Below are 21,401 nucleotides of genomic sequence, written 5' to 3'. Positions count from 1 at the left end.
TGCCCAGCCCTGAGCTGTTGCCCCTGGCAGGTATAAGCCCCCCAGGGGCAATAGCTGTTTTGCAAGCCCCCCAGTGACAATTACGAACCTCCCACTGGCTGCTCCTCCCCAAGCCTCTGGGAGAGAGGAAGGAGGGAACTGACCCTCCAGACCGGTCTGGAGGTTGGGAGGAAGGTGAGCACCCGGTCCTCTCCTGCCTCTGCCCTGCTCGTCCCAGCCATGGGAACCTTCGATCTGTGGACTGACTACCTGGGCCTGGCCCGCTTGGTGGGTGCTCTGCGTGAGGAAGAAGAGCCCGAGGTCAGCCTGGCCCCCCAGCCAGAGCCCATCCCCGGGAATGGGCCTCCGAGGCCCTGCCCGGAGGCCTCCCCGGTACCTGAGCGCCTGTGTTCCTTCTGCAAACACAACGGCGAGTCCCGGGCCATCTACCAGTCGCATGTGCTCAAGGATGAGGCGGGCCGGGTGCTGTGCCCCATCCTCCGTGACTACGTGTGCCCCCAGTGCGGCGCCACCCGTGAGCGCGCCCACACCCGCCGCTTCTGCCCGCTCACCAGCCAGGGCTACACCTCCGTCTACAGCTACACCACCCGCAACTCTGCCGGGAAGAGGCTGGCACGGCCCGACAAAGCCCGGATGCAGGACGCGGGTCACCGCCGAGGAGGGGCAGCTGCCGGAGGTGAAGGTGATGTCGGTGGGCCCCACGGGTGACTTATGTGAAGCGGGGAGGAGAAACACGGTCACTTTCTCCCCACCCGCCTCTGCCACCCGGGACCCAGGGTTACTGGGTTCTTGTCTCACCTCGCAGAAAGGAGTTTCAGGAGTAGACAAGCAGTGAAACAGATAGATTTTATTTGGAGGATTTTTGGAGAGGGAGGGGCAGAGAGAGAGAGAGAGAGAGAGAGAGACGAAAGCATGAAAGTACACATCTCAAGAGGGGAGATGCGGGCGACACGTGCGCTCGGGCACCACATATGCTCAGCCACATGGGCTCAGGCAGTATATGTGCGCCCTTCCTTTGTTCAAGGTGGCCTTTATAGGGTTTCTCCAGCCTGCTCCCACGTGACGCTTCTTCCCAGGTAAAAGTCTGTTGCTAAGGAGGTTACCAGGGAGGTCCCAAAAAAGGAATTTCATGGGGAGGAGGCCTATATACTCAGGGTCTGCGATGGTCTTGGATGGTTTTATCAGGCCTTTGTTTTCTGTATCCACAAGGTGGGTCATTCCTAGAATTCTTCTTCCATGAAACTTTGTTTCATTGCAAAGGGCCTTTTCCTATCTACCTGCCTACATCAAATCCCCCCTAGAGATTCCACCACCTTGAATCTTTAAGGGAGAATGGCAGAAGGTCCATCTTCTGGAGCTGCTTCATGCTGACAATGGGGTGCTGGCCCTGCCTACACAGGGCGTGAAATCTCATGCTACTTCAGCTTTTTAGTGGTCCTCAGCAATGAATTGGTTGGGTTCCTGAAGTTATCTGAAAGAAAAGATCAGATCGATTAGACTGAGGGATATCACTTTGAAATGGTTAGACCCTTGGAGGAGTAGAAGGTCCTTCCTGACCTATTAAGGACAATGTTGTTTGCTGTCTTAAAAAACAAGAGTTAAAACAACAGAAACCAAAGCGACATAATGCCATACCCATATCTATCACTAAAATAATGGAAAGGAGTAACTCTACCCGCAGGTTTGGTTGATAGAAAAATGACTTCCTGTGTCCAGATTTTTCTACTGGACACAGAAACACCAAGCCATTCTCTGGCTTTCTCAGTACAGATAGGAAAAGCTTCTGCCCATACACTGAAGCTCTCAATGAGAACCAACAGGTATTTATACCTTGAACGTATGAGCATTTGATCATCTGCATAAGGTCAAGCTGCTGATCCTCCTCTAAGTTCCTTGATGCTGAACAGGTGTTAGGAGAGGAGGCTCAGGATTTCCTCTAGGTTCATTAATGGCACAGAAAGCACAGTTCTGAATTACTTCTACCTTACTTGCTGTTCAGTTCCTTTCCATGGAAGATGGTTTTCACTGGTGTTAAAGCATAACCCTTTAATAATATTCCACTGCATTGGTCCAGAAGTTAGCAACTTTCCTTGTTGGGTAAATCATCCACCAACTTCCTTTTGGAAACCTCCAATGTCCACTATGCCCACTGTTCTTCTTCTGCAGAACATTCTGGCTTAGAGGAAATACTCTCTGGTGTTAATCCCATGATGCAACAAAAATTAAGAGCTGTTTTCTCCAAACGACTGTTCACAGAAAATGAGATGCAATACAAAAAGTGTAGAAAGAAAATTCTACAGTATTTTAGAACTAGATATTAATCCATTCTAATTTAACCAGTTTAGATGCTCTTCTTGACACTTTGGCCAATTCACAGACTGGGGAAAGCAATTCTGTACTTTGAGATGAGCTTCACCCTAGTAAAGTTCTGGCTTCCAATGCTCTGATCAGACTAGAAACAGCATGTATAACATTGAGTTCCTTTATACATTAGGCTGTTTACCTACAGAGAGTAAACCAAGTTTTATCTAAATTTCCCAAAGAGGGGTACCTTTTTTTAGATCAAGATTAAATACATTTATTCAATCACCTCTGTAGAATTAGAATCTGATTCTTACAAAAAGCAAGTTGCAGAAACATGGGTTTCTCTCCACCTTCATTTTAAAACTTTGCAAGATAGTTCAACAAACCTGGCTTGTTCTTTTGCATAAACACAGTAAGATTAGAGAACTCTCCATTTGGGATACCCCATTATTTACTGAGAAGTCCTGGGGATCGGCTAAAGACAGGAGATACACCAATAATGGCATTAATCTGATTTGGCACGTCAGAGCTACCCAGGCCTGGCCAGAAGATGTCCCGCAATGAACTGAATGGATGGCCTCGAGCCTTCAGTTTGAACTGGATGTAGCTTTGGGCCTCATTTTCCACAGAGATGTCCTGGCAGAAAGGAGTCCATCCCATCCCTTCTTCAGGGCTGGGAGAAATCCTGGTTTCCAGGTTTTTCCTTGATGCTGAGAGTAGGCCCAGACTGAGTTAGTTATTACAGAGTCCTGGATTCCTCATTCTCCATAGCAGTGATGATTTCCAGTCTTTCCTTGAGCTGGCCTGCCTGTAGGGTCGCCCTGAGGTTTATAGGGTACATGAAACAGGGTAAAGGGTAAAGGCCCTCCCGTTGATCGTCGATTTGCTCGAGCGGGCCCAGTAACGTCTCCATTGGAGACTTTGTTGTTACTGTGTCTGGCATATCGAATACTCTCGGTAGCTTGCCGGGCTCTCCGAGAGGGGCGGAGGAATCGAACTCGAGTCGGCCATGTTGGCCGCTTGTAAGGCGAATGCCCTACCCACTGTGCTATCGCTCCAATACAGTACTTGTTAAATCCCTGCTCCTGTCATTTAGACAGATCCCCTGACTGTTCCCTGGAAGAGGACTTTGGGGTCCCATAGTTGGTTTTTCCTGTCTGCATGAGGGGTAGACCCTATTACAGAGAGGAAAGACTTATCTGGATTTATGCAAACCAACATAGTACCATGAAACATCAAAAAACATACTGAAGGTACAAAAGAAGAGAAAAGCAAGCATTTCGCTTTACTCACAGAGATGCAATACACCTGTTTGCTGTGGGTCCTAGTCAAAAGAAGCTAAAATCTGTAGAGATAAAGCATATCGTTAAGCATATATTTTCAAACCCATGTCAAAACCCTTGATTTCCTGCAACTTTTGAAAATTCAATTATTTTAAGAACACTGTAACAGGAGTCCAGATAATCCGTCCAGTATCTTTTCCATAGATCTTACCAAAAATTACTAGAACAATTCTGCATGTGATTTAAAGAGTTTCTTACAACAAAACAATTTGATCAGTTCCTTTTCTTAAAACAACCTCAAACCTTCTACACATTCCTTTACATTCATTCTGTAAAAATCAACTTCACTTTAACAGGATTCCTTTCCTTTTTCCCATTGATATCTCCATCCATTACTTTCTGACTTAAGATACATGTCTATATTCCTAATAGTCATCCCACAAGTTTAAACTCTTATTTTACTGAACTTAGTACAACATGATCTCCCAAGTTTGGACACTAGTTACCAATCATTTCATTTAACATGACAAAACTACTCTGCAGTACCATTTCAAAAGCATTACATCAGTTTCTATAGGTATTTAAAAGGCTTTAGAGATACTCCCAAAAGTTCTTACAACATATATTCACTGGGCAAAAGTTCACTTCACGTTAGAAATTAACCAAGAGACATCTTAGAATTCTGATTTCTAGGAAAACACAAATACAAAAAGATTAAAGCACTCATAGATTACCATAAAACAGAAAGGATTTCACACATTTCTCTGAAGGTCAGGACTAGGTTGATATCTGGTGACGAGGCTTGGCATGAAATAAAGTTATCATAATACTAGCGTGCATTTTCACATACTGGACAGGCTGATTAACAATACAGTTATTTCATACTTTCACCAAGGTGCAATGCTATAGCTTCAGACTATCAAGATGACATCTGAGATCACTCATAATTCTTTGCTAGTTACCTTTAGAAATTTTAGTTACCAAAAGTCTCAGAGATCAAATAAAATCACTGGTAGGATAAGTTTTGCAACCAACCTTATAACTCTAGAAACTCATATTTTAAAATAAACATGAACCTGTTTTTATGTACATTATTTCAACTCACAAGATTTTCTAGGTCAAATATTCTAATCCAATGCAGATACAGATATGTACATTGATATAACAGCATAAAACCTTTGAACCGCCAATTAATATAAAACATGATAAAACCCTCTTTGGCTTAATTTCAATAGTTCTTGTCCCTTAGTTATTTCAATCATAAGCTTTCTACACCAGATACTTTTACCAATTCCACAAGAATACAAACATACTTTCAGACACAGAAAAAGCCCTTTAGTTTTTACCAAACTTTGATATTAGCATAGAAAAAAGCACTTGGACTGTCAATGTTTATGGTAACATAAGAGAACTATTTATTAATATGAGGAAACTTTATTTTAGTAGTTTATGTGCCTCTGTTGTTTGTAAAACAGCTAAATTCCTCATTACAATTGGCTGAGGCTTGTAAGATAAAGCCTTGCATTCTCTGAACTTTATTTCACTTTAGTTTCAGGCTCTAGTTCCACAGCTCTTCTAGATAGTACAGATTCTTAAGTTCAAAAGGATTTCAACTGTTACTAATCATTAACGTTCTTCTAATAAGAAATCTAGATTGAGAATTCTGCTTTCTCTGTAGGCTCAACCTTCTGATAAGAAATCTTCTTTTTAAACCTCATCTGGCAAGTTCCAAAAACAACTGCATTCCTTCAATCACTGAGTTGCATATCACTGACTTCTCTAGAATTTCTACTTCTGATTTCAACCTGGTTCCAGCACTCGAGTGTTCCACACAGACAGACAGACAATGAACTGACTGAAAGACCACCACACGTACATGTACACACATCTGCAATTGATCGATCGATCTGACCCTTCAAAAATGGCAGGGAGAAAACTGATGGACTGAGAAAGGAAGGGCAGTCCCCAGGGCAAAGAAGCTCTGTCGCCAGTTGGGAACACTGCTTCCCGTTTCCCAGCCTAACCAGACAGTCTCCTGTTTGTTAAAAAAATGGGTCAAGAAAGCGCTTTTGTTGATATAAGCGAGCAAAATAAACTATGACAAAGCAGTTGAAACCTAAGGTTGTCAGATGTTACCATATTTTGATCAAGGCTAGTTCTGAGGCAGGGAGCTGGTCTCTTCTTATCAGACATGGGGATAGACTGCATTAGTGACACTTTTTTGTTTCTGATGTCAAACAATTAATCATATGATCTTGCATTTTTCCTGCCTCCTCTGCTTTGATAATCCTATTTCTTTTATTACCTGCAAAGATCTAACTGCAAAATGATCTGGTAATGCAAACTGCCATTCACTGGCCATCTTTCCCCAAGTTCTAGCTTATACTCAGGCCACGTGGTGTTAGAGGTCAACAAGACGTTTCTTATTTAAGCTATCTAGCTGCAGACTTTTCCGGTGTTTTAACAAGCAACCCAAAGGAGAATATTTAGGTACTGATGTAGAATTTCCCGTATCTCCTAAGTGTCAGCAATAACCTATGAAAGGGAGGGAAAAGAAAAATCTAGGGTAGGATAACTCCTTAGCAAGCTCTCCTCCTAATAGTTCCTAGTGTTGTGGTTCTAGAGAGAGTGCGGACACAACCACAACTGCATGCCGGCCCATGGTGTTGTGGTTCTAGAGAGAGCGTGGACATGACCACAACTGCATGCCGGCCCATCAGAAAAATCTCTCAAGAAAGGACGTCTCCTTTAGAGATTTCTGACTCACCCCAGGCGTCCCTGGGGCCTGCCTCGCGAGCGTCCACACGACCATGGCTTGCACGTGTGGAGCCATACCTAGAGTGCCATGGGTTTCCAAGAAGCCTATTAAGGGGAGAAGAGAAAGGTTCTGCCTTTCTTAGCTTGCCACATATTCCAATGCTCCCTGCTGACTTGCTTTCTTCCACAAACTTCTTGCCTGTCTTTTTATCTCTTTTTTTTTCTCTGCCTTACTTTGCTTAGAGCTAAACCTGCTGACTGCCTCCATTGGCATTTGAATTGACCTCTAGCTGATTCTGCTGAGACTGCTTGGGAAAAGGAATTTCTACCTAGAAATTGATCTGCCTTAGTTTCCCAGGATCTTCTCACTAGTGGGCTTTCCTCTCATTCCTCCCATTGTGGACGGTGACGCGAGACAAAGGAGGGGTGCCTCTTTGCAGAGACCATTCAGATGCTTGCCTGGCCGGTGGAGAACTTAGCCTTAGTGGTTCAGTGTTGTGACTTGCAACCGGCAGCTATGCCAGTGCCACCACTGACTGTATGTTCTCCGTGGAATCACAGGCATCCCACTCGAGCTCCGTGACTTTAGAGGGACTTTAAGAGTGCCAGATCGTGGAGCTACAAAATCACGCCCAATAGGAGGACCTATCGAGGTGCTCATACACACACACATTCACACAGAGGTTATCACATTCCTTCCCCGTCCCCCCTAGAGATTTCCAAGGGAGCATACCTCCACAGCAGATTTTCCACAGATTACCTCCTTCCTCGTGGATTTCTTCACTGCATCTGTCCCTTCGTGGTCGCCATCTGATGTCGGTGGGCCCCACGGGTGACTTATGTGAAGCGGGGAGGAGAAACACGGTCACTTTCACTCCACCCGCCTCTGCCACCCGGGACCTAGGGTTACTGGGTTCTTGTCTCGCCTCGCAGAAAGGAATTTCAGGAGTAGACAAGCAGTGAAACAGATAGATTTTATTTAGAGGATTTTTGGAGAGGGAGGGGCAGAGAGAGAGAGAGAGAGAGAGACGAAAGCATGAAAGTACACATCTCAAGAGGGGAGATGCGGGCGACACGTGCGCTCGGGCACCACATATGCTCAGCCACATGGGCTCAGGCAGTATATGTGCGCCCTTCCTTTGTTCAAGGTGACCTTTATAGGGTTTCTCCAGCCTGCCCCCACGTGAAGCTTTTTCCCAGGTAAAAGTCTGTTGCTAAGGAGGTTACCAGGGAGGTCCAAAAAGAGGAATTTCATGGGGAGGAGGCCTATATCCTCAGGGTCTGCGAATGGTCCTGGATGGTTTTATCAGGCCTTTGTTTTCTGTATCCACAAGATGGGTCATTCCTAGAATTCTTCCATGAAACTTTGTTTCATTGCAAAGGGCCTTTCCCTATCTACCTGCCTACATCAAAGGTACCTGTCAGGTGGATGGGTGGGGGGGCCACGCCTGTGTGTGTGTGTGTGTGTGTGTGTGTGTGTGTGTGTGTGTGTGTGTGTGGATCCTTGCCCCTGGGGAGTTAGCTGGGGAACAGCCGCAGCAGGGAGGCCCTGGGGCTCTGCCCGGATGGGGAATCCCCTGACAAGCCCCCCAGGGCACCCTGGAGCTATATGGCGTGAGGAAGCCTTTTAGTGCCCAGCTTTCACTTTTGTCAGATTGTTTCTGTGCCTGTTCAGCTCTGGCTGAGCAGCAGCAGTCAAATGCAAGGTGATGGGCACGGATGGGGGAGGTAGGGGACCCCAGGTGGCTTCCTGGCAGCCTCGTTCTGTTTCGTGCAAGGTTGTGAGGGTACACCAGGGTGCATGTGCGCTGGTTGTGGGTGCTGCAAGGTTTGGGGTGAGCACAAGATCCAGGCTCTGCGTCTCTTTCCCAGTTTGGCATGCGGGGAGTGTCCAAACCAGCTCAGCTGCTGTTAAGGACTAATGAGACAGCCCGATGGGATCCCCCAGAGAGAAGGTCCAGGAGCCTGGGGAGACACTGCGGGGTGCTGTGGAGCTTGGGGTGTGTGGATCAGCTTTGGGGCCTCTCTCTGCCTCTCTGGATCATCCCAATCTCGCTAATCAAATGCAGGTTCCGGCTGGGGCTAGAGCAAGTCTGGGGTCCCCCATGCCCTGCGGGTGAGCAGGCTTGGGGTTGTTACTAGCCATGCAGACTTGTGCTCTCCTGGGCTGTAGCCCCCTTCATGGCAGGGCCATGTGCCTGCTCTCCGTCTGGGCGGGGTCCAGACCCCACACCACACTGGGAGCACCGGGTAGGAGGGATCCCTCTCTGTAGATCCTTTAAGTTGCACTGTGAATATTTGTTGAAACAGACTCTGAAGACAGTGCTCCCTGTGGGGTTGGATGAGAAACTTCCCCCAGCATGAAGATTATAAGGGGGGGAGGGGGAAATCCCTGTTCTTAGTGCCAGAGAAAAACAATATCTGTTGCCCCCCCCCATCAAGAAGGAGGAGGGCTAGGCACCTGTTTAAGCTTGGCTCAGAAAGACTACCTGACAGCATTTTGGGTGTCACAAATTTGGGGTCCTCCTTGCCAGAGTACAGCAGATATGGAGACCAGGGTTCCATCCACAGCACACCAAATTGCACCCACTTCCCCACCCCAGCCTGCCCTGCCAGAAGGGATTCCTGAGTGTGGAGCCAGGAGTAACCCCTGAGCACCATTGGGTGTGGCCAAAAAGGCAAAAAGAAAATTCGGGGTCCTCAGGCCTTGTGGCTGGCTAGGCAGGGTGGGCGCCTCTTCCTGAATTCTAGCCTTGGGTTGAGCGCGGACTGGGTCGGGGGCGCTGTTCCAGCAGCAGCCTGCAGGCGGCGCGAGAGCCCAGCAGGTGGCGGCGTCCCGGGGCGGCACCTGGGCAGGGGGTTCTCGGTGGTTCTCTCACTGTTTCTTTCTGTTCTGCTCCCCCTCCCCCTCCCACGCAGGTCCCCGAGGAGCCGGCAAGCCTTCTGGACATCCTGGACCCTCTTCCTGCTGTCCCTCCACTTCCACCTAGGAGGCCGCGGCGGAGAGCCGGGGCTGCCACCTTGGCTGGGGCAGGGGGCTCCAGGCTTGCTGGAGGCTGGGTTTCTGGGACCTGCCCCCCTCCTCGGCCCTCTGCCTGGGGGTCTGGGGAGGGATGGGGTGACCGGCAGAGTCTGTGGGAGGGGAGCTGTGGTCCTCAGACAGCTGGAACTTCCTTAGCCCAGGGCATTCTCCACATGCTCAATAAATACTTACAATGGATTCACATAGACTGACAGTGGGTTTGGGATGAGGTCGTGGGAACAGCTTGGTGGGCAGGGGGCGGGCTGAGCTCTGACCCCACCGATTCCTACTTTCTGATATCCCCTCAATTGCTGCTTTTGTTTTGAATTCAGGGGACCCTGTGGTGCAGTGGGTTGGACCTGGGGCTCCAGCCTCCTTGTTCACTTAGAGCCTCCCCTCAGCCCTCTCCACCCCCCATTGCTGTTTTGATTTTGGGTCCCCTGGGGTGCTGTTGGGAGGTTCCCTGTGATTGTTTCTCCCACCTTGGGGGACACACAGTCTCCCTAGCACCCCCTACGCTGACACTTGATTTGGAAAGAGGGTCTGATTTTGTGGGGGGCAGTGTCAAGAGAATGAATGTTACCTCCTCTCTGCAGCCGTGTTCAGCCAAGGCCATCACCCAGTGTCTGGGGCAGGAGTGGGCGATGGGGTGTGAATCCTGTTTGGGAGGACACTGCTTGGGACAACCCTCACCCCGTCTGCCTCCTGCGCTCCAGATCTTGTTCTCCCAGCCTGGCCTGTGGGGCCAGTGCTGAGCTTTTCTTCAGACTGGGAACCGCAGGGTACCCTCAGACCATGGGGTCCCCAGGGCGTGAAGGATCTCTTTGGCCGCAGTGAGCTATGGGGCAGACACACAAATTTTGTCTGTGAAAGGCGGTTGGCCTATGCACCCCTCCCCCACCACACCACTCTGCACTGAAGGCAAAGGTGCCTGTGAACTTGGGGACCCGTCGCCTAGTCTCGTGGGCTTCCTGTGGCCGCAGATACTGCTTGGGCTGTTCCAGGCAGCTGAGAAGGAAGAGCTGGGACTTCTCACACCCCAAACTGAGGCTGCATCCTTGGGGGATCATTTTATTGATGGTCATCCAGGAGACAAAGGGGCGGTCCTCCAAGGGGCCCTTTTCTCCCTCTTCCAGGAAAGCCAGCTCCCTTGCACGGAAAGCCATTCAGGACAGATGCCCAGGGGCAGAGGTCACCTGGGAGAGTCAGACCCGGGGGTGCACAGGGCCCAGAGGGATTGTTCCCAGCATCCCTGCAGAAACATGTGGCCCACAGACTTTCTGAGGCTGTGCCCTGGGGTGCACGTGCGTGGTTTCCCCTGACCAGAAACGCCTATAGGTCTTCCCGCCAGGAAGGCCCCCGAGGAGGGCGGGTCCCGGGGGTCACAGGCTTCCCCTTGCGTTGGCGGAGCCGCCTGCAGGCCTCCAGGTCGCGGTGGGTGCTCATGACCAGCCGGCTGTGGGAGCACACACCTGTAAGCTGGGTCCTACAGGCCCCTTCCCACCTCCAACCCCTACCCTGGGGCTGGCCCTTACTTGAGGTTAGAGAGCTCGAGCACCAGGCCCCGCACCATGTCTGTGGCATCCTCCACACTGGCGGCTTGGTGGGCTGGAGCCGCCACCTGGGACCTGGCACAAGGTGGGTAAGGATGAGCCTGAGCATGCCGCATGCAGCACCTCAACCCGGCATCGCCAGGCAAGGCCACCCCATCTTGATCATGATAGAGGGGCCTGCAGGATTCCCACCCTCCTGCCAGGCCCCCTCCACTCACATAGCGGGGTGCTGAAGAGTGGGAATCTTCCCTATGAGGCCCCGTGCTCGTCTCGCCTCCCCTCCCTGCTCTGCCACACTGAAGCCCGGACCTCCCTGGGTACTTCTTGGGACACTGGAATGTTCTTTGTCAAATGACAAAGGTGTCCCTGACTCCTCCAGTTACCATGTTCCCTTCCTTTCCCCCAGCGCCTCACCCTGGCTGGTCTGCCTGGCTCTCCCCAGAAGACGTGTCTCCCCACAGGGCTCCCAGGGTCCCTTCAGGAGCTTTTCTGGAAGCAGTAGCACTGCAGGTCACTGTGGGAAGCCCAGCTCCTCCCTCACCTGCACCTCCAAAGGACCTGCCTTCCCCCTCCCCCCTTTCGGGACCTCCAGCAGACCCAAGGCCCCCGGGAGCCCCACTCAACACACACAGCTGGGGCAGAGGTGCTGACACCCAGCAGCCGCTGGTCCTTGCGCAGGGCTTGTGTGTGTCTGTGGGTACCATGTGTGTGTCTGTAGATGTGTGTGTTGGTGCGGGTATGTGTGTGTGTGTCTGTAGATGTGGGAGGCTGTGTTGGTGCAGGTATGTGTGTGTCTATAGATGTGTTTGGGTGTGGGAGTGTTGGTGTGGCTGTTTATGTGTGTAGGTATGTTGTGCGGGTATGTGTATGTGTCTGTAGATGTATTTGGGTGTGGAAGTGTTGGTGCGGGTATGTTTATGTGTGTAGATGTGTGTAGGTATGTTGGTGCGGGTATATGTGTGTATCTGTAGATGTGTTTGGGTGTGGGAGTGTTGGTGTGGGTATATGTGTGTGTCTGTAGATGTGTGTGGGATGGCTGTGTTGTTGTGGGATGTGTCTGTGGAATGTGTTTGTGGGATGTGTGTGGGTGTCTGCTGGGGGTGTTTTCGTGTGTGGATGTATGTTAGTGTGGGCTTGTCAGTATGTGGCACAGAGCAGGAGTTGGGGAGATCACCTGGCCCAGAGCCCTGTCCTCAACCTCCTGTGCCCTGGATGGACAGAAACAAAGGGCCCTAAATAATTGATCAGGGGCTCCCCAGGGACGGGTCAGTGTGGGTAACAGGAGAGGCTGTCTTGGCTGGGATGACCCCAAGAGCCCCAGGTCAGGCTGTTAGGGCTGTCCAGCCCCCACTCCTTGGAGATCCTGGGTTGCTCCTGGGCTGCTCCAGGGAACGGTGGTCCACCAGCCCCGACTTGAGGGCTGGGACAGATGCTCTGAGACAGGGCTGTGACCCCTGCCGGACAGAGGGAAGTCAGATGGTGCAGACCCGTTCACGGCACACAGTGGTCTTTTCCCTCGCTGCTGTGGGCAGAGAGTCTGGGGCAGGGGTGAAGGGTGGCTGCAGGGTCCTGTCCAGTAAAGCAGGGATGCCCTTACCTTGGAAGGGCTGGAACGTGGTGGCCTTCCTCTGCCTGCTGGCCTGGGCTCAGCCCACTCCACAGGGAGAGCTGCAGAGAGAGTGAAGTGAACTCCTGGCCACCTGCAGAGCCTCGCCAGGGCCTGCACCCCAACAGGCTGGTCAGCGCCAGCTGGGGGTCCTGGCCTTGTCGTCTGTCCCTGAGGGCAGAGACACATCCAGAATAGAAAGGACGCCTCTTGGTGGTGAGGGCACTGTGAGCATCTACCACTGGGAAGGTCTGGCCAGCACCGTCATGACTGCTCTCCTTCCTGGAGGATAGCCCCCACCCTGTAACCTTCCTGTATCCCCTGCTGCAGCCGATAGTGAGAGGTATGCACAGTTTCCAGTGGTCATTGCCCACTGGACTTTCTGGAACCTTTCCCTGGGAACTTGCATGTGTGCTGGTCGCCTTGACTTTTTCAGGAATACCCAGTATCAAAACAAAACGCATCTGCTCAGGGTGCAGCCAGGACCACGCCTCCGCCCTGTCAGGGCCCTGGCCCCGCGCCCGCTCTTGCTGTGAAGCTGTGCTGGGATGGAGGCACTGGATATCACCCACTGTCCCCACCCCACGGGGCTGTGTGTCACATCCGTGCTTTCCTGGGGCAGTCACTGCCCTCAGGGAGTGGAGGGGACCAGACTGGCACCTGGAGCTGCAACTGCCTTCAGGTGAGCAGCCAAGGTGGGACTGGCACCTTTAGCATCTCCCAGAAACCCTCCTGCCATGTCTCCCTTTGAGAAAGGCTCCATGGGGCTGGGCTTGCTCTTCAAACCCAAGTTCTCCTATGAGCACGTTTCTCACTTGCTTCTTGCTTGCCTGTTTCTTTCCTTGCCTGTTTCCACTCTGGAGAAGCCTGTGTGCTCTTTTTTCCTTCCCCTTTCCAGGTCACACCAGGCAATGCTCAGGTGGCAGTGTCTGGGAGACCATATGGGATGCCAGGTATTGAACCCAGGTCGGCTGCACACAAGGCAAATGCCCTACCACTGTATTATCGCTCCTTGTCCCACCTATGTGTTTTTTGTTTTTGTTTTTTTTTTTTTTTGCTTTTTGGGTCACACCCGGCGATGCACAGACAGGGGTTACTCCTGGCTCTGCACTCAGGAATTACTCCTGGTGGAGCTCGGGGGACCATATGGGATGCTGGGAATTGAACCTGGGCCGGCCACATGCAAGGCAAACGCCCTACCCACTGTGCTATCGCTCCAGCTCCCTGCCTGTGTGCTCTTAAATGAAAACCAATTCTCTCTTTTTCACCCCTTACATCTTTCTAAATGAAGTTTCATTGAAAACTCTTGCTTCACCATAAAGAAAAAAAATGAAACAGGCCCTGTCAGGCTGGAGAGATGGCACAGAGGGCTGTGTTGGCATTGCTCTATCCTGAGCACTGCAGGGTGTGGCCTAAAAACAAAAAGAAAAAGGCCAGTCTCCAGGTCCCCTAAAGCCATGTAAAGGTGGATGAGGGCCAAAGTTTCCTTCCTGAAGCAGGGAGTGAGGACCTTCCCACCGGCCTAGCTGGAGGTCACTGGCCTCTTCAGGTCACCCCGATATGTGCAGATCTCAAGCCTACCCCCAGGAACCTGAGCCAGGGTACACAGTGCAGGGTGGTAGGGTAGCTCACCCTGGGAGCTCCATCCATTCTAATTGGGGTCCTCAGTGCCTCCTGGTCAGGCCCCTCAGGGCCTGTACCTTCCCAAAAACCCATTATACCCCCTAAAACTGCCACTTCAAAAAAAACTACTATCCCCCGGTCCATTCTCAGGGGAAAAGAAGTCCATGCACCCACCCTCACTCCTGGGACCATATGGCAACCTTCTTACCTGATCAGGGGGTGTCGGGTCAGGGGCGACCAGGGAATCCTGGATCTGGCTGTCCAGCAGGAAGTCAAGCTCTAGGGCGGAAGAACCGCCCCAGTCAGCCTCCTCTGCTGGGTCAGCGGGCTGCTCAGGCTGGCCTGCAGGGCTGCAGGAAGGCACACCCTCCACATCCTGAGGTGCTGGGGGGTTGAGCTGACACACTGAGCTCTGGCTGGAGCAACAAAGCTCTCCTGGGGGCTGGGAAAGCAAATTTGGGGGTACCCCATCCCCCAGCGCCTCTGGCATCTGTGTGTGAGCACCCCTGGGGTGTGCCTCTGGGGCCAGGTGGCTAGAAAGTTCTGCAGCCACAGTGGGGTCTTGGATGGTGGGAGCCAGGACATGGGAAGCTGCTTCCCGCCCCGGGATAATATAGGGAATCTCGTCTTCTCCTCTTGGCTCCCCTCTTCTAGCCACCGTCTCTCCAGGAAGAGGTGCACAACACTCCAGAAGGGGTAGGACCCCTCTGTGATCGTCCCCTGGGGCCCCTGAATCCGGCTGTCTGTTCTTCCCAGCCCCCTCTACGGCCCTCTGCTCTGGCTCCTCGAGGTCTGTGCTCTCATCTGTGATGACAAGGGACCCAGAGGGGGCACATAGGGCACCCTGACTGCTCTGACATGCTCCCCTGCCAGGCCCACCAGGGGAGTTCTCGGGCGGATCAACGGCTGTAGACTGGGGCTCTGGGTATGTGCCTTGGTCAGGCAGTTCAGTGTCGCCTCCCCCATGGGTCACCCCTGGGTCTGGGCAGTGACCAGCGTCGCTGCTGGGCAGGTGACCTTCCAGGCCAGGCCCACTCTCTGCAGCAGCGCCATCTGGAGGGCAGCTCCCAGATGCCGAGACTTGACTCTCTGAAGCACAGGGTATAGACCCCCATTCAGGAGGGGTGCCAGGGGGAACTGCTGGTGGAGGGTCCTCCTTGCCAGGGCTCTGGCCGCTGTGCTGTGGGCAGATGCCCTCGGCCTGGGTCGGCTCCGGCTGGGCTTCCTGTGAGACATACATTCTCAGGTTCAGGGACTGACCAGTAGTTCTTCCCAGGTCCCTGCTCCCCCCAGGCGCTGATGCGCAGGGACAGCAAGAAGAATGGGTCCACGAACCATGCCAGGAATAAGGGGGATCTTCCTGGCCCCGGCAGCATTGGGCACCTGAACCCCAAACTCCAGGGGCTGGAGCAATAGCAAAGCAGGTAGGACATTTGCCTTGTATGCAGCCAACCGGGCTCGATTCCCAGCATCCCATATGATCCCCTGAGCACCACCACCAGCAGTAATTCCTGAGTGCATGAGCCAGGAGTAACCCCGGTGCATCTCCAGGTGTGACCCAAAAAGCAAAAGAAGCAAAAAAAAAAAAGAAAAGAACCCCAAACTCCGGTCAGAGATGGCAGAAGGTTTAGAGTGTGTGCTCTGCATCTGGCCAACCTGGCATCCATCCCTGTACCATATAGACAGGGTCCCCCGGGTACCACCGGGAACCACTCCTGAGCACAGAGTCAGGAATAGTCCCTCGCACCCCAGGTGTGGACCACCTCCCAATCCAAATATCTAAGGAGCACGCAGTGGCCCATAGCCGAGAGCTGGTGAGCTATAAGCACAAGAGTAGGTGCAGTGCTGGACAGCACCTCTTGACCTCCCTGTGCTGGGGTATCTTATTTGGGTGTGGGGTTGGGGCACATTCAGCAGTGCTGAGGGCTTACTCCTGTCTGCTCTGGGACCCTCCTGGCAGAGCTTGGAGGCCCTATGTGATATGTGGAGCAGACAGGGGTAAGTGCTTTAACCTCATACTATCCCCCCAGTCCACATCTTGGCTTTATCAATTGCAGTAAAACATACAAAGCAGAGAATTTCTCTCCTTTTGTTTTTGGTGGGGGGGATATTGGAAAGGGAGGGTGATGCTTCCAAAACAGTGTTCAGGGAGCCTGTAGGCCACTCCCAGGCTGGACAGTACAGTTTAATGCTCAGGGCCAGCAGTGTTGGGGTGGGGATGCAGTGTCTGGTCACACACATAGATGGCAAATATTCCAGCCTTTTAACCTCTCTCCCCAGTTCTCCTTCACTCCTGCCAGAATCATTATACCCATGAAGCTCAATGTCAAGGACAAGAGAACATGTTCTAAGATACCCTTCCAAGCCCCTCAATTCACTTGAAAGTTTGGAGAATCAAAGAGGTTTGGGGGTTGGGGGGTATGGGGCAGCCCTTCTCCGCCTGAGTTCTCTTTCACAGCCTGGCTGGAAGGGCTCTTCACGGGCCTGCTCCAGCACCCATAGGCCTGAGTGGCACAGTGGGCAGAGGGCAGGAGGAGCCTCGGCCAAAGAGAACCAAGGTTCAGCTCAGCTCAGTGGGGCTCAGCCTGGTAGGTTCTCAGAGCTTACTGAGCAAACGGCCTGGGTCTGGAGCTCCTCCTCTGACTCCACTTGTCTTGGTGCTGTCTTCCTGGACCTGGCAAACTGCGGGACGAACCTCCCAGCAGAGGTCTGTGAAACAGACATGGTAGAGAAAAACAAGAGAGAGAAGTGAGGACTCAGGAAATAACCACACAGACCAGATTGCACACGAACATGCACACACACACACACACACACACACACACACACACACACACACACACACATGCTCACTGAACTACTGGTCAGTCCCTGGGAAGGAGGAATGGCAGCTGGTTCCTTCTGTGGCAGCTGGTCAGGCCTGGTTGACAAGGTTGCTTCCTCCTCATCAGGGGAGCTGAGTGGAGAAAATTTAGATAAGGAACATGCATGCACACACACACATAGAATCCAGTGTTTAGATTTTTTCTTTTTTTGGTTTTTGGGCCACACCTGGCAGTGCTCAGGGCTTACTCCTGACTCTGTGCTCAGTGATCTTTCCTAATGGAGCTTGAGGAACCCTGTGTGATACAGGGGATCAAACCTAGGTCATCTTGTGTGCAAGCCAAGGGCTTTCTTCCATGTCCTAGCTCAATTCGAAGGAAAAGTAGAGTTGAGCATCTCTCCTGTAAGTGGGGCACTAATGCCCTGGCTTAGGGCAGGAAGGAGGGGGACTCCAGCAATACAAAGAGTGATTCCTGAGCACAGAGCCAAGAGTAAACTCTGAGCACCACTGGGTGTTGCCTAACCCCCTAACCCCCATCCCCCCCAACAAAATAAAGAACAAAGACTAAAACAGGAGGAATATGAGGGCCTGAGAGACAGAGCAAGCCTCACACGATATCCAAGTCTAACCCCAAAACTACAGAGCATGAGCACTGCAGGTTAGGTGGCCACCAGGACTTGGTGGCCCTCAGTCTGAAGCACCCAACTACTATCTGGCCATGCTTCAGGCAGTGGCTCCCCAGGCCCCCTAAGCACTGCTTGGGAGGCCCCCCTTAAAAAACTGTCACTGTCTTCCCATTGTTCATCAATCGGCTCGAGCGGGCCCAGTAACGTCTCCATTGTGAGACTTGTTACTGTGTTTGGCATATCGAATATGTCACAGGTAGCTTGCTAGGCTTTGCTGTGCAGGCGAGATACTCTCGGTAGCTTGCCGGGCTCTCTAAGAGGGGCGGAGGAATCGAACCTGGGTCAGCCAGGTCAGCCGCGCACAAGGCAAACACCCTATGCACTGTGCTATCACTCCAACCCCCCTAAAAAAAATGACCCCCCTAAAAAAAGTGAAAATAAAAGGGGCTTGTGATGCACGTGCCTAGTATGAATGAGGCCCTGAGTTTGACCACCACATGGCCTCTCCAACTCCAAACTTCATCAGGAAGAAACCAAATGAGCTCAGCCGGGTATGGCCCAGGGCATGGCCCTCACCCCAAAGAAAGAAAAGGCATGAGAGATGAGCAGTAAGGGGACATCAAACTGCAGCATCTAACAAGGTGGCTTGGAAAGTAAGGTTTCCCGCCGGCATCTCAGGAAAGGAATATGCAGGAGGTGTGGACAGGTGCCACCCCAGAGTCCTGAGCCCACCAGGTGATGGCTAACATGCCTGGTCACGTTGCTCCTCCTCGTTTTGTGCCCTGCCTTCTGGCCTGTTGCACTATGTTTACCAGAAGGTTCTGCACCGCCTACCTGGGGGCCACCAGCTCTGGGTCTGCCCTGCTGCATTGGGCAGACAGTACTTCTGGGTCACTGGACTCTTCCGGAGGATGAGAAGGAGGAAACTGGCTCAGCTGGGAACTTGGGGACCCCTCGTCAGTGTCTTCCAGTCTTGGAGTCTTGGGGGGTTTGGTTCGGACTCCTGGTTCAGACACAAAGGAAGAGGGGATGGACACACTCTGCAAAGTCACCTCTGCCACGAGAACTGGCTAATCTCCAAGGCAGGAAGCCCCAGCCCTGGCATGTACAAGAACAGCAGGAGCACTGGAGCCTGGCCTGGGGAGACCCTGACCATAGTGTCCTGGGCACATTCCACAGAGCATCCTGGTCCCCTGGGTTAGGGGGGTGTGCCCAGTCCTGTGGATCTCAGCTTAGAGGGCCTGTCCCTCATTTCTCTTCAGGCCCCAGCTATTTTTTTTTTCTGAGGGGGAGATGGGTCAAGTTTGGGCCACATCTGGCATTACTCAGGGGCTATTCTTGGCTCTGTGCTCAGGAGTAGGGCCCAGGAGACCCTATGTGGTGCTGGGGATCAAACTGGGATTCATTCACATGCTAAGCAAATGCCTTAACCCCTGTGCTATATCTTGGGCACCATGTGAAGTTTTTTTTTTTCTTTTTGGGTTACACCGGGTGATACTCACACGTTACTCCTGGCTCTGCACTCAGGAATTACTACTAGCAGTGTTTGGGTGACCATATGGGGTGCTAGGGATCAAACCTGGTCAGCCACATGCAAGGCAAATGCCCTACCCGCTGTATTATTCCTCTGGCCCCCATGTGGGGTTATTAAGAAAAAAAGTATATTAGTCAGGACCCTGCTTTGGGGGAATCTAGGAAGGGCAACTGAGGTTTAAATTGAGAGAGCAGATGTCCGAAGGTAATATTATCTGGAGTCAATTAACTCCCAAGTTACAAAAGTATGTCTTTTTAACTGTCTTCCTGTGTCCATACAGGGCAGGGTTGGAGAGAGTGCAGTGGGTAGGGCATTTGCCTTCCATACAGCTGATCTCACTTCAATCTCCAGTACCTGAGCACGGAGCCAGGTGTTAGCCCTGAGCACTACGGGGTGGGGGTAGCCCCAAAATAAAAAGGCAAAAATGCCAACAGAAGAGAAGCATCTTCCATTTCCTTCCTGGGCTGTGTTTCACAGGCCTCAGTGAAGGGAAACAAAGCAGAAGCTGGTTTGGACGCCAAAGACAAAAAATAAATAAATAAATAAAAAGCCTGGGGAGGCTCCAAGGCCTCTTTTACCACCTGCCAGCAATGGCTTCCTCTCTCCAATCGTGTCCAGAACACACAAAAACGGCTGTCCTAGGTCCTGAGCTTGAGCATCCACTTCCAAAAGAGGCCCCAGTGGCTCACCATGGGCGGGCCTGGCAATCTGCAGCTTCCTCCCCAGGGTCTGAGCATCTGTCAGAGCTCATCTGCACATGGAACCTTTTGAACCTACTCATTTCTCTTCCACAGGGAGAGCGGTGTGTGTGGTGGGAATGAGAACTTTCCCCGGGCTCAGCCTTTCTAAACTGAACAAACGGCGTTTGCCTCTGAGATTCTCTTTCCCAATAAAATCACTCTGGGTGGGCTGGGGATGAGGAGAAAGGTGGAGGATAGTCAGAGATTGCATGGGCAGAGAGGCGCTTGCCTGACATTCAGCCCATCACTGCTTGGTGTGGCCCCAAAATCCAACCCCCATGGACGAGCTGGAGCAATTAGTACGGTGGGGAGGACGTGCATCTTTCTCGGCTTCAATCCCCCACATCCCATATGGTCCCCTGAGCAATTTCAAGAGTAATTCCTGATTGCAGGGCCAGGAGTAATCCCTTATATCACTGGATGTGGCCCAAAATTAAAAAAAAAAATCCAAATCCCCTCCAAAACACACACAAACCCACTCTGTGAGGACAAGGCTTAGAAGAAGCAGTACACTGAAGACCAGTCCTGATTTTTTTTTTTTTTGTATTTTGGGCCCACAGCTGCCAGTGCTCAAGGCTCACTCAGATACTTGAAGGGGCAGTACAGTCGGATAAGGGGTAATCAGTCCCACCACCTGCACCTTTGAACCTCCTGCTGTGACCCTCCTTGGTAAGAAGAGGTGCAGTTTAGAGTACCTGAGGGATACATGCAGGCATACCTGAGGGGTGCAATTTCTTCCTCTTGCTCATTGTGCCCTTCCCTTGAGAAACCTGCAAAGACACGTGCGTGAGGTCCTATCTGAAGTGGGTCCCTGTGGTGGGGGTACCCCCACCCTCTGGCCTTGGCTCAGGGTGGATGCACCCCTCCCCAACCCTGCAGCTGGGTTGGGGGACCCCATATACCTTGGGCCTCTCAGGTTGACGTTCCCACCTCAGCCCTTTCCCCACCACCCCAAGGCACTGGCTCCCGGTCATTCCAAATTTGGGGCTACCCGAGTGAAACCTCTCCCACAGACGGGGCACTTCAGGGGATGCCAGGGCCCCTGTAGGGGGTTGCCTCGGGTATTGGAGAGGCAGAATCTTTCTGACCTTGGGGGTGACACAGGCCCAAACCGACCTGGTTGGAGGAAGCAGTCCGGGTCCCTCTATCCTGAAATGGAACTGGGGAGACCCCTTGGGGCAAGGGGATTGGGGGGCTGTGTAAAAAGCGGGCTTGTGTGAAAATTCTCTGCGGGAGAAAAAAATAGCCAACGGGAAAAATTGGGCCCTCAAGGAGGCGGGCGGTGGCGCCGCAGCGCTCGGTCCCTCTCTGACTGGACAGCGGCCACTGACTAGTGAGGCCGGCCCGAAGCCCGCTGCGCCCGCGCGACGCCGCCCCTCACACCTGCCCTCGCGCCGCCTCTTTCCCGCGCTCGGCCGGGCCCGGCTGTGCGCACGCGCAACTCCGGCCCCGCCCGCCCCGCCCCTTTCCCGCGCTGCCCGCGACGCCGCCTGCTTGGCCTCCAGCGCGCATGCGTCCTCGCGCGCTGC

The 21,401-nt window shown here is 52.4% G+C and overlaps 2 protein-coding genes across 2 annotated transcripts; one reads left to right on the top strand and one right to left on the bottom strand.

The window, feature by feature from the left end:
• Window positions 1–219: 219 nt before the first annotated feature.
• On the top strand, window positions 220–9,481 carry NANOS3 (nanos C2HC-type zinc finger 3). The gene is made up of 2 exons (XM_056119544.1): window positions 220–682; window positions 9,264–9,481. Exons 1-2 carry the CDS (start codon window positions 220–222, stop codon window positions 9,332–9,334), a joined length of 534 nt encoding a protein of 177 aa, XP_055975519.1. The 3' UTR covers window positions 9,335–9,481.
• A 1,217-nt stretch (window positions 9,482–10,698) lies between these two features.
• Window positions 10,699–16,872, bottom strand: BRME1 (break repair meiotic recombinase recruitment factor 1). Its single transcript, XM_056119690.1, has 5 exons — window positions 16,756–16,872; window positions 14,329–15,373; window positions 12,517–12,619; window positions 10,902–10,994; window positions 10,699–10,822 (listed from the first exon to the last, which is right to left on the bottom strand). Exons 1-5 carry the CDS (start codon window positions 16,870–16,872, stop codon window positions 10,699–10,701), a joined length of 1,482 nt encoding a protein of 493 aa, XP_055975665.1.
• Between the last annotated feature and the right edge of the window lie 4,529 nt (window positions 16,873–21,401).

The sequence above is a fragment of the Sorex fumeus genome, unplaced genomic scaffold (assembly GCF_029834395.1).
Source record: "Sorex fumeus unplaced genomic scaffold, SorFum_2.1 ptg000041l, whole genome shotgun sequence".
NCBI classification, from domain to species: domain Eukaryota; kingdom Metazoa; phylum Chordata; class Mammalia; order Eulipotyphla; family Soricidae; genus Sorex; species Sorex fumeus.
The sequence above is the reverse complement of the archived record's forward strand: the minus strand, read 5'-3'. Positions and strand labels throughout refer to the sequence as shown.

Excerpts from the sequence above, each read along its gene's own strand:
- NANOS3 (XM_056119544.1), top strand. The coding sequence starts at position 220 with ATGGGAACCTTCGATCTGTGGACTGACTACCTGGGCCTGGCCCGCTTG. Across the intron at positions 683-9,263 it reads GGCAGCTGCCGGAGGTGAAG|GTCCCCGAGGAGCCGGCAAG; the intron begins GTGATGTCGGTG and ends CCTCCCACGCAG.
- BRME1 (XM_056119690.1), bottom strand. The coding sequence starts at position 16,872 with ATGTCTGTTTCACAGACCTCTGCTGGGAGGTTCGTCCCGCAGTTTGCC. Across the intron at positions 15,374-16,755 it reads AGACCCAGGCCGTTTGCTCA|GAAGCCCAGCCGGAGCCGAC; the intron begins GTAAGCTCTGAG and ends TATGTCTCACAG. Across the intron at positions 10,823-10,901 it reads CTCGAGCTCTCTAACCTCAA|CCGGCTGGTCATGAGCACCC; the intron begins GTAAGGGCCAGC and ends GTGCTCCCACAG.